This window comes from Aethalodelphis obliquidens, unplaced genomic scaffold (genome assembly GCF_003676395.1).
Source record: "Aethalodelphis obliquidens isolate GAN/ISIS:26980383/991018 unplaced genomic scaffold, ASM367639v1 scaffold81, whole genome shotgun sequence".
Lineage (NCBI taxonomy): Eukaryota > Metazoa > Chordata > Mammalia > Artiodactyla > Delphinidae > Aethalodelphis > Aethalodelphis obliquidens.
In genome coordinates, this window is record NW_020838025.1 from 5,305,016 (window position 1) to 5,317,063 (window position 12,048).

Sequence of the window (12,048 nt, forward strand, 5' to 3'; positions counted from 1 at the left end):
CACGCCCCTCACCTCGCTGGGTTTCACAAAATAAAAAGCTGGACTAGATGCTTTCCAGGAGTCCTTACAAAGCCTAACATTCTAGTGCTCCACAGCCAAGCATAAAAACCCACCTCATTTCTTCACACGTTCCTTGTGAGTTCCTGTGAAGGCAGGAGCTGTTTATTCAACTACAAACCCAGTGCCCAGCACACAGTGGGAATGTGATAAAGACTTGAGTGAGTTATAAGTAAATTCCAAAAAAAAAAAGTATTTTTACCCCACCTCTACTCCCATCCAGAGGAAGTTCCTGTCATGGAATTAATTCTTCCTTAAGGAAACCAGTTCTTCTACAGAAAATCTTCAGTGTTGGTATTTTCTTTTCTTTTTTAAAACTTTACTGGCATAGAGTTGATTTACAATGTTGTGTTGGTTTCAGGTGTACAGCATAGTGATTCAGTTATACATATATTCATTCTTTTTCAGATTCTTTTCCCATATAGGTTATTACAGAATATTGAGTAGAGTTCCCTGTATTACACAGTAGGTCCTTGTTGATTCTCTATTTTATATATAATAGTGTGTGTATGTTAATCCCAAACTCCTAATTTATGCCTCCCCGCTACGTTTCCCCTTTCGTAACCGTAAGTTTGTTTTCTAAGTCTGTGAGTCTGTTGCTGTTTTGTAACTAAGTTCATTTATATCATTTTTTAAAATTAGATTCCACATGAGTGATATTATATGATATTTGTCTTTGTCTGACTTACTTCACTTAGTATGATAATCTCTAGGTCCATCCATATTGCTGCAAATGGCATTATTTCATTCTTTTTTATGGCTGAGTAATAGTCCATTGTATATATGCACCACATCTTTATCTGTTCCTCTGTCCACGGACATTTAGGTTGCTTCCCTGTCTTGGCTATTGTAAATAGTGCTGCAGTGAACATTGGTGTGCACGTATCTTTTCAAGTTATGGTTTTGTCCAGATATATGGCCAGGAGTGGGATAGCTGGCTGATATGGTAGTTCTATTTTTAGTTTTTTAAGGAACCTCTGTACTGTTCTGCATAGTGGTTATACCAATTTACATTCCTACAAACAGTGTAGGAGGGTTTCCTGGTACTTTCTTTTCAATGTGTGTGTGTGTGTGTGTGTTTTCTACACATTCACTTAATACATAGTTGATTAGGCTAATTTAAAATTCATCTAAGAAAGTTTAGTTATAAAATATGTTCCCTTGTAATATCCATAACAAACTGATGATCTGAAATATTTTACTTTGAACTTTAAGTAAAGTATGCCAATGATTTTATCTTTTAAAGGTAATGATACCAAATATAGCAAAAATTGAGCGTTTTTTTCCCTCAGAAATGAAGTAAGTATATAAAATTACACATTGTTGCCTTTGGCCCTGACCTAGGAGCAAATAGACTGAAAAGCATGGTTTTCTTTATTGTAGGATATTACCCAGGCAGAAGTTAAACAGATTTGACTGGTAAACTGTTTGGAGGAAAGCTAGCACTTTTTAAGATGCATTTTTTGGCGGGGGGGTGTGGGGAGACACCAATTATAGAATTTATTAAAGGATTACAAATTTTTTTTTTCTAAAGTGAAGTACTGCATGCCAAAATTTTAAATGTCGGTAAATGCAGACAAATAGAAAATCCGTAAAAAGTTTCAAACACTTCTTGTGGCTTTATCCAATCACAAACGCTGTTAGCATTTTTATATCATTTCTTTCTCACAATAATTCTCACTAAATGATTCTCTAATTATTCACTAATAATTTCTCACTAAATAATTTCTTTGGGGCACCGTCTTTTAACAAAGCGTGAATGGCGTCCTGCTTTTGTGTAGGTCCCTGATCTAGGTACTATGTTTTACATGTCACTCGTCAATTCACTCATCCATCCTAAGTATTATTTTCTACCCACCACCTATCAATGATCACATGCCCTCCTTAGCCCTTCCATAAGCATGCAGTTTATCTGAGACCGTGCATACACACCCCCAGATGTCCTGGTGAAATTAGCTTTTATGCTGTGTCAACTTGTGTGGAATTTACTTACGACCACTCTGTTCTCTGAAAGGTTTAAAATGTATTCTAGAACACAGGCAAGGTGTGAAATCAGGTTTTTTTTTTTTTTTTTTTTTTTTTTTTTTGCGGTACGCGGGCCTCTCACCGCTGTGGCCTCTCCCGCTGCAGAGCACAGGCTCCGGACGCGCAGGCTCAGCGGCCATGGCCCACGGGCCCAGCCGCTCCGCGGCATGCGGGATCCCCCCAGACCGGGCCACGAACCCGCGTCCCCTGCATCAGCAGGCGGACTCTCAACCACTGCGCCACCAGGGAAGCCCTGAAATCAGGTTTTTAACAGGGCACAAAAGCCACGACTAGGTGAGCCAGGAGAAGGGCCAGTATCTGAGCCTCCATGCATTGAATTAAGGTAATAATTACTTCAACAGTAATGATTAACAGGAAAGTGCTTTGGAAGGAATCTCAGGAATCTATAGTGTAAAGCACAAAGCATTCTGATGATCTCTTTTTGATAAGGTGCTGTGGTCCCTGGTCGTTAACCCGCCTGTTCTTCCCTCCTGTAGTGATGAATCACCAGCACCAGCAGCAGATGGCATCCAGTTCCCTGAGCCAGCAGAGCCACCCTCCTCAGAACCCCCCAGCAGGGCTCATGAGTATGCCCAACGCGCTGACCACGCAGCAGCAGCAGCAGCAGAAACTTCGGCTTCAGAGGATCCAGATGGAGAGAGAGAGAATTAGGATGCGTCAAGAGGAGCTCATGAGGCAGGTATGGCCTTCGGTGGGGCCTGGTGGAGGCTTCGCGGCCTTTGGTGGCAAGGCTAGTGGGTAGGTATCTACTTGCCATCGCATTAAAAGCCCAAAGCGCTGCTTCAAACTTCCAACGTCTATTTGCACTGTCTTGAGAGCCAAACGTAGATGAGTACAAAGACTAGCTGTATCAGCATGGCTGCCTGTGGCTTTCACTGCTAATCACTAGAAGGAGAGAAAGAATACGTTCCAGTTATTTATTACTGTGTAATACATTATCGCAAAACTCAGTGGCTTGAAACACTAGCCATTGTATTATATCACGCCATTTCGTGGTCAGGAATTGGGGCAGGGCTCAGCTGGACTGTTCTTGTGCTGTACGTGATTTTGACTGAGGTCACTTAACGGTGGTCGACCGGTGGGTAGCCTGGCCTGGAGGGTCCAAGGTGGGTTTACTCAAGTGTGTGGCACCATGGAAAGGGCTGCTGGAAGACTGAGCATAGCTAGGACTAAAAGCTGGAGTATTTGCCCACGGCATCTCTAGCTTGGCAAGCTCAGAGCAGTGGGACGTATTACATAGCAGCTTGGGTCTCCCCAAGAGAATGTTCTAAGAGACAGGAATTGAAAGCTGCCAGGGTCTTGGGCCTGGCTCTGGAAACTGCCACAGAGTCAGTTCTTCCATATTCTCTTGGACAGAGCAGTCACAGCACACCCCTCCACCCCCAATTAGAGCAGATAGCAGAGGGGATGTTCCACGGAAGAGATGACAAAGAATCTGCAACCATCTTTGATCCATCGTGGAGCATGAGAAAAAGAAAGGAAAATGTTTTGCATACAGACTCTGATAGAGTGCTCTGCAAAACCCCCTGGGCTTTGATCAGGCACCTAGTGCCATTTCCTCATTCAGTCAGTCAGTCAACAGAGTGTGTGTCCTCTGTGAGTCAGGCTCAGGGCCTCACTTCACAAAATAAAGAAAAGAAAATCCATGAAGGAGCCCACAGTGTTCTCCCTGCTTCAGTGGCTTGGTCTGTGCAAAAGCAGAATTCTCTCCTGTGTTGCTAAACTAATGTAGCCCATGCTTTCAGGTCTCATAAATTTTGCTGGCTGCATTTTGGGGAGGAAGGCTTCAGTTTATTGTTTTAATTCTTCAGACTTTGCCTTATGACTCACATGAAGCAAGATACACGGGTAGCTTCCTTTCCATGTGGGCGGAAATGAATAGTTTTAACTGTTCCAGAAAGCTTTCTTCCAGGGGGCTGGGGGTATTAGGGTAAACACGATTTTTGCTTTTAGTTATATCTGATACTTTCAAAAATATACATTGACTGCCATAGGTAAATAATGTATTTCTCATCAAATAAATTCTAAAATATAAAGTATCTACACTGTATGAAGTTTAAAAAACATGATGAATTAAAAGAATTCCTAATACATAGCCTTTGAAAATGTGGGAAATGAATATAAATTGTGCTTTGTTGTTCTGTTGAACTAGCCTCTAAATTTGAGGGATACAACTTTGTAACATAACCATCGTTGTGCTTTTTTTACCCTGAGGATTTATGTCTGAACTTTCACGGTTATTTCAGGGTAGCATTTGTTTATACTGTTTTTAGATATACAGTATCATGTTTCTTAGCAGGAAATGATTGTATTATGGTTTTCTGTCTTTGGATAATAATTCTATTTGGAGTAATTTATCTATTTTATAATATAGAGTAATATAAATAGTATTCTAGTAGCATTTATAAGTTTTAATGTTTTTTTTCCCCCCGCAAAGAATGACTTGTGTCTCAGTTTCTGCCTCGTTCTGTGTTTCTCTTTCCCCTACCCCACCTCCTCCTTTCCCACAGAAAGTATTTCTGAAAAGGGGTGGAGAAAAGTGCCCCAAATTGTTTCCTTTATTCCAACCATAGGTGCCTTTGAACCAGAATGTTAGTATTGATGGTTCATATTACAGAAATACCAACCAAGTTCCTTAAATGCTGATCCCTAGAGGCTGCGGAACTTGGAGTATTTTGCTGCATGACAGCGTCGACTCCACTGTACAGGACCTCGGGGAGGAACGCTGTCCAGATTTGCTCCCAGAGTCTCCTGTAGTTCAGCTTTGAACGTGTGAGCTTGTGTGTGTGTGTGTGTGTGTGTGTGTGTGTGTGTGTGCTTAGAGGAGGAGAAGAAGGTGGAATGGATTGTTCTGATGTCTTTTTATCTTTATTATGGATACAGGAAAAAAGGTCTAAAGAGACTTTTTTAAGTCGTGGCAGACGTGTTCCCCATCCAGAAGCGGCCTGATACTCAGGGTCAAAGATATTATTTAAGGCCATACAGTAAATGGTGTCGGAGTGTTTGATGACAGTGGCATTTGCCAAGATGTCTGATTGTTCAGGTGTGGATTAGGTGTATCACCTTTGTGGGTTTTTTTTTACTGCTTTCTTTTGGTGCTTTGCCCTTAAGCCTCACTATTTGCACTTAAGCCGGGGTGGGGCAGGGAAATGGATTGGAAGTAAAAGTGATATTTGGCTCACCTGTTTAGCCACCTTCCAGCACCTGGTAGGAAGGTAGAGGGACAGAGGCAGTGGTGGTCCTGATGAGCTCTGAAGATTGTCTGTGCCATTTGTTCTTTCTGTCCCACTCCCTGTTCTATGTAGTCAACAACTTCCTGAATATCCTTTGCTTTCTGGGCACTTTGTAATTCCCCTGGCCTTCCTCTAGTTTGCAGGAGGGCCCTAGCTGTCCAGCCTGTCTTCTTGAAGTCCCTGCCCAGCAGGCAGGCCCTGACCTTCCTATCAGGGGAGAATTTCTGGGAGAGAGGCCCCTTCCTAGGCTCCATCTTTATGATAGGAAAGGAGGTTGGTAAATTTTAATAAATAGAATGAATTTGTTCCTAATTCTTGGGAAGTCATCAGTACTCTGTGTGTGTATATATATATATATATATATATATATATATATATTTTTTTTTTTTTTTTTTTCGGTACGTGGGCCTCTCACTGTTGTGGCCTCTCCCATTGCGGAGCACAGGCTCCAGACGCGCAGGCTCAGTGGCCATGGCTCACGGGCCCAGGCGCTCGGCGGTATGTGGGATCTTCCCGGACCGGGGCACGAACCTGTGTCCCCTGCATCGGCAGGCAGACTCTCAACCACTGCGCCACCAGGGAAGCCCATTACTCTGTATATTTTTATTATTGTTAAATATATGATAAATGTGAAAGGTCCTTATGAGTTATATGCCATGTAAATATTATTTTATTTTTCCTTTTTCTTCTTCTTCTTCATCTCCTTCTCCCTCTTGTTCTTTTTTCTGTTTCTGTGCCATTGTTCCTCCAGGCATGTAGTCTGATGTTGTGCTGTGGAGAAAACAATTCCTCGGTTCTCGTTCCACAGTCTGACGTATACCTCACAATGCCGAGGGCTCAGATGTTAACTTGTCACTGAAATCATGCCAGAGATATTAACAAATGAAGTTGAGGAAAGTCTGATTACAGATCTGAAGTGAACCTCCATTATTTCAGGATGGAAAATTTTTTTTTTTCATTCCTTCTTTTATCTCTTCACTTGTTTATTCACCCAACATTTATGTTGTGGGAAATACTAAAAAGATAAGTGGGACATGGCTACCTTCAGATAACTTACATTTTAGCAAAGGAGACAAAATGATGAACTCTAATCCAGATTGGTGGCCAGAAGGATAAATTCAAACCATTCCTTACTTCGTGGGGTCCCAGTGCTGCCATCTTTCACTTTCATAGCTGGAGCAGGGACCAGATGCACCAGAGCCCAGAGTTCTGTGAAAATGAGCATAAGGTGCTTCTTTCTTTCTTTTCCTCATTCCCACAGGCCAACAGAACTCTGATCAAAGGGCCGGTGAGGTTTGGTATCTCCCCTGATTAGGAATCTTTTGAAGTAGAAGAGTTTTGTTAAAAACGATCCCTACAATTTAGCATTGGCTGCTGTAGCAACAGAGTGGAACTGCTTGTATCTGATAATTGATGAATTATCTCAGAATGTGGCAGGTGCTCCAAGGGCTGGGGTGCCACGAGCCCAAGGGGATCCCAGCCAGGTCTGCAGTACGTGGCCTTATTAGGAAAGTGGAACTTTCTCTGCTTTCGGCGTCTGTCACAGACATTATGGAGAGTGAATTCTCATGAAAGACATTCTCCGTTGTCCGTGATAATCAGTTTTATTTTTGCTAAGTTTTCCAAAACGCCGTGAAGCGGTTTCAGGCTCATCTAAGAAACGGCAACCCTAGAAAAGAAAGCAATTCTCAGTTGAAGATGTACTTCCTGCTACCTTCACATTAAAAAAAAAAGTTAGAATTCAGTTTATGAAGTTTTTTTAAGTAAAAAATCGTTTTTAACTTTTAAAAATATAATTTAGTAGCTTTTTTGTTTTCTCTGACTGAGATGAGAGAAAGCATTTTACTAACTGAAAGAATTCAGACTCAAAAGACTTCATAATGGCACTTCCCTGGCGGTTCAGTGGTTACACTCTGCGCTTCCACTGCAGGGGGCACCGGTTCGATCCCTGGTCGGGGGACTAAGATCCCGCATGCCTCGCAGTGCAGCCAAAAAGAAAAAGAAAAAAGACTTCACAGTGTATGATTCCATTTATATGACATTCTGGAAAGGGCAAAACTATAGGGACAGAGAACAGATGAGTGGTTGCTACAGTTAAGGATCGGGGAGGGGCTGCCTCCACAGGAGAGGCACTAGGGGGTTTGCGGGGGATGACACAGTTCTGTGTCTTGCTTGCAGTGGCTGCTTCACAACTGTATTATGTATTTGTCAAAACTTAGAACTGTACAGTTTCACAGAGTGAATTCGACTCTAAGTAAAGATAATAATAAAGTAAAAGTGTCGCACAGAAAAGACAAAACACATTCATTGTAGTAAATGTTTAAAATAATCAAAACCAGGAAAGAATGTATGCATCACTTATACTCTTACCTAAAGAGAGCAGCTATGAAGATGTTGGTGATTTCTCTCCAGTCTTTGTATGTATCCATGTGTATTGTGTTTTTTAAAACAAAATTGGTAGTAGAGAATACTACTGTTTGTTATCTCTTTTTCTTAATATATTGGGAAGTCATTTATTTATTCTGTATCAGCCATGGAAGTTGTGCTGTGAGTTTGGACATATCTATTCTAAGCTGCCTGGAATCCTTTCTCCAACGTTTCTGGACATAAATTTTTAAAATACTAGGAGCCACACGTGCCCACAAGACTATAGATTATTCTGCTGTTACAGCTTAAAAACCAACACAGTATTTGCTCAGTATCATAAAGGGCATGTTTACAACTTTACCGGAGGAAATGGAAAATTTGAGTAACTCGTAAGAAATTGAGAAACAGGCTTCGCAGTTCCTATTTACCCCTCTGAAAGAACAATTCCTTGACATAAAAACAGACTCTTGGCTTTATCTGAGGAGAGTATTTCGTTGTATTATTCATTTAAATATGAAGCTGGGGGACCTTCTGCCTCAAAGATGATTTTAACCTCGAGGACTTCCCGTCAGCCTCCAGGGCCTGGAAGAGTCTTAAGTGAAGAAGCCTTCGCTCCCTCTGCGTTGTTGGGAAATGGTTATTATTCCCAGGCAGACTCAGCACTGCTTTTACCCCCATCCTTCCCTTAATTGAGGCTCAGTGGACAGGGGAAAGCAGCTTGTCAAACAAAAATGCTGACTAAGCCCGGCCTCTGGTTGCCAGGGCAACAGGGACAAGGGGAGAGGGCTTGGGCAGGAGGCCTCAGAATTCTTTTGGCAGGTCTCACAGATTTTTGTTGGGCTTGACAACCACTACCGGGTCTGGCCGGCCAGCTGGCCGGCCTCTGGCAGCCATTCCTGACCGAGGGCCCGGGGGAGGGACACACCCGGCTGTGAGCAGCGCTGGTCCAGGGAAGGTTCTGAGGTCTGTTTTTTGTCATGTGAAGAATAGCTATTTAGAGACGTTAAAAAGTGTCATATCATAGCCTAAGTAGTGGCTGTTTCATAGAGTCTTGCCTTCAGCACCTGGGGCTATAATTTCCTTTTAGAAAAGCATTTCAGAGAATTAGGTTTCAGGATTGACTGCAACATCAGAGGTCATGTTGTCCACCCAGGGTGTGGATCCCCGTAGAGTAACCTGGCTGTCTACGTTCATTCATTCATTTGTTCAGCATGCTCTAGGCACTAAACGCACAGCAGTGAACAAATAGGCTTGGTCCCTACCCTCAAAGGGCTTCCATTGTAACTGCTGTCAGTGTTCTATTTGCCTACAAGTCCCAGAAATAATCCATTTTCTGATAAATACCAATTCTTTGAAAAGGGACCCAGGGCTTCCCTGGTGGTGCAGTGGTTGAGAGTCCGCCTGCTGATGCAGGGGACACGGGTTCGTGCCCCGGTCCGGGAAGATCCCATGTGCCATGGAGCTGCTGGGCCCGTGAGCCATGGCCGCTGAGCCTGCGCGTCCAGAGCCTGTGCTCCGCAGTGGGAGAGGCCACAACAGTGAGAGGCCTGCGTACCGCAAAAATAAATAAATAAAAGGGACCCTTTTGAAAGATATTATAAATCAAACACATTTAAATTTTTTATTTATTTATTTATTTTAAAATATTTTTTATACAGTTTAAAAAAAATTTGTATTGAAATACAGTTGATTTACAATGTTGTGTTAGTTTCAGGTATACAGCAAAGTGTTCAGTTATACATATATATATATATTCTTTTTTAGATTCTTTTCTATTATAGGTTATTACAATTTTTAAATTCATTTTTAAAGGTTTTTTCATTTACAGTTATTACAGAACATTGGCTATATTCCCCATGTTGTACGATCCATCCTTGAGCCTGTCTTATTCCCAATAGTTTGTACCTCCCACCCCTCATCTGTGTATTACCCCCAACCTCTGTACTGGTAACCATTACCTTGCTCTCTATACCTGTGAGTCTGCCTCTCTTTTGCTATGTTCACTATTTGTTGCATTTTTTTAGATTCCACATATAAGTGATATTGTACATTATTTGTCTTTCTCTGTCTTATTTCACTTAGCATAACACCCTCCAAGTCCATCCATGCTGCTGCAAATGGCAACATTTTGTTCTTTTTTATGGCTGAGTAGTACAAACACATTTTTTTAAATGGAGGCTCACCAGGTTTGCACAAATGCAAAGCAGCTTCATATTTCGGATCTTGATAAGATCAGAGGTACGAAGAAATATTCCACCTCGAAATCCATTCAGCTATTTTTCTTAAGAGGAGACTATCTAAATTATATGATGTTTTCCTTAATTCGATTCTAAAGGATAACAGAGATTATGGAGCAACACAGGATTGCTATGTACATCCTGAATTAAAAGAGCATCAAACAGGCCATGGATAACAATTATGGACTCAACAAATGTCTTCCCCGAAGTGTCAGAGTTTCGACAGTCTGAGCCTGGCAGCTGAGCTTGTGTGATGAGGTATTTCCAAAAGGGAGGCTCCAGGAAATGTGACAGTGAATTTCTAGAATCCCTTAGCACAGAGTTAAAAAGAAATTTACACTGGGCGTGTTTTTTGTTTTTTTTTGTTTTTTCCTTGTAAAGGAGGTAAATAATTCAGCATTCTGCCTCTGAAGTCTGGGGAAGTTTCGGCAGAGAGAGCAACTTCTCTGCACGAGAATAACCGTTTTAATGTTAAGATTTCAAAATATTGTCTTTTTTTTTTTGTCTTTCATTTGTTTCTACTCACCCCACCCTTTCTAATTAAAACAGTACAATCTTCCATTTTTGTAGTATCCCTGGCCACACACACCTAAATCAAGCAGGCACCCTCAGAAGAGGTTATTGTCTTTCCTTTCAAGTACATTCCAGGGAGGGCCAGGGCTGGCTGGCGGGAGGCGCTCCCTTAGCCCGGGATGGACAGGGCTGCAGGATGCTTTCAACTGCTGTTGACTTTCTCACCTCCTCTCTTGATTTATTCCACAGGCAGGCTGCAGGCCAGTGGGGAGCTGGAAGGAAAGGAGGTTTGAAGTTTGCTTCCAGGAACACCTTCCTTTTACAGATGGGCCTTTGTCTTTCACACCCCTCCAGCTATTTGGCACAACACCCCCTCCCCCAGCCAGTAGGAGAGGGTGCTTGTAAACCCGCATGTAATTATTCGTTTTAGGGAGCTAGATGGAAGACCACAAACTCTGAAAGAGATTCTCAAGCCTTTATTTTGCAACAGTCTTTCCACCCCCAGCTTGGATGTAGAGAAAAAATAAAGTTGTGGTGGAGCAGGGTAGGGGTGAGGTTACCAGGGGCAGCTTTCCAGAGCTTTCTGAAATTGGCCTTTAAAATCTGAACTTATAACTTTGCTGGATGTGCTTGTGAATTCCCAGGACACTAGCTCCACCCTTATACGTTGAAAAGGATCAGAGACTATGTCCAGTTCCATCTCTTTTCCAATTCAGAGAGGGAAACTGTGTTCAGGACAGTGAAACAGGCCACTTCATTAAATCCTCTAAACTGCCCGAAGGAGGGTGGTTGGTATTTCTGTTTTATAGCTGGGAAAACAAGCTCAGAGAAATGAAATAACATGCCCAAGTCCTATAGCCAGTAGGTGAAAGGGCTGAAAATTTGAGGTCTGCCGACCTCAATCTTTGGCTTTCCTCATAGTGTAGTGGCTATGACAACAGACTCTGGGGCCAGATCCTGGGAAAGTTGCTTAGTCTCTCTGTGCCTCAGTGCCCTCATCCATAAAATGGAGACAGTTGGGTTGTCAGGAGGATGAAATGAGATATAGTATGTTAAAGCACTTAGGGCAGTGCTTCACAAGTAGTAAGTGATACGCAAGTATTAGCTAACATCTCCACCTCCTAAAACATTTAACACCATGAGTAAGTAGCTCATTCTAGTAACTGCCTCACTGTGCCAGGTTCTTGACAAATATGCTTTTTAATCTTTATAACAGCCCAGCAAGATAAATCTTATGTCTTTTTTTTTTTTTTCTTTTTCTTCAGATGAACAAACTGAAAGGTTAAAAATGTACTCCAAAATGTTATAGCTAGGGAGTAGCTCAGCTGGGATTTGAGCTTTCATCATTCTGAATCCAAGGACACTTTTTCTCCTGTGCCAAGGCCTGGTCATATCCAGTAGCATTTAACCCTCAACAACTGCTTGAAAATTCCAGTGGCCAGTAGCCCAGAGAATTGAGAAGCAGCCAGTTCTATCACTGAACGAACTACTAACTACAAAGCCCTCCATCAGATCTGCCTCCAGTCTGGGGTAGAAGGAATCTTCCTTCTTCCACGTGGCAATCAATAATAGTTTGAGAGCCATGGTGTGCCACA

The 12,048-nt window shown here is 42.2% G+C and overlaps 1 protein-coding gene across 2 annotated transcripts in view; it reads left to right on the top strand.

Annotated features, from left to right (window-relative positions):
* Nucleotides 1-12,048, top strand: part of WWTR1 (WW domain containing transcription regulator 1) — a 132,625-nt gene that overhangs the window by 104,774 nt on the left and 15,803 nt on the right. For both annotated transcript variants that reach the window (XM_027092857.1, XM_027092858.1), the window contains exon 4: nt 2,580-2,782. In XM_027092857.1, coding sequence (XP_026948658.1) covers nt 2,580-2,782 — 203 coding nt within the window. The remainder of the gene's footprint in view (nt 1-2,579; nt 2,783-12,048) is intronic.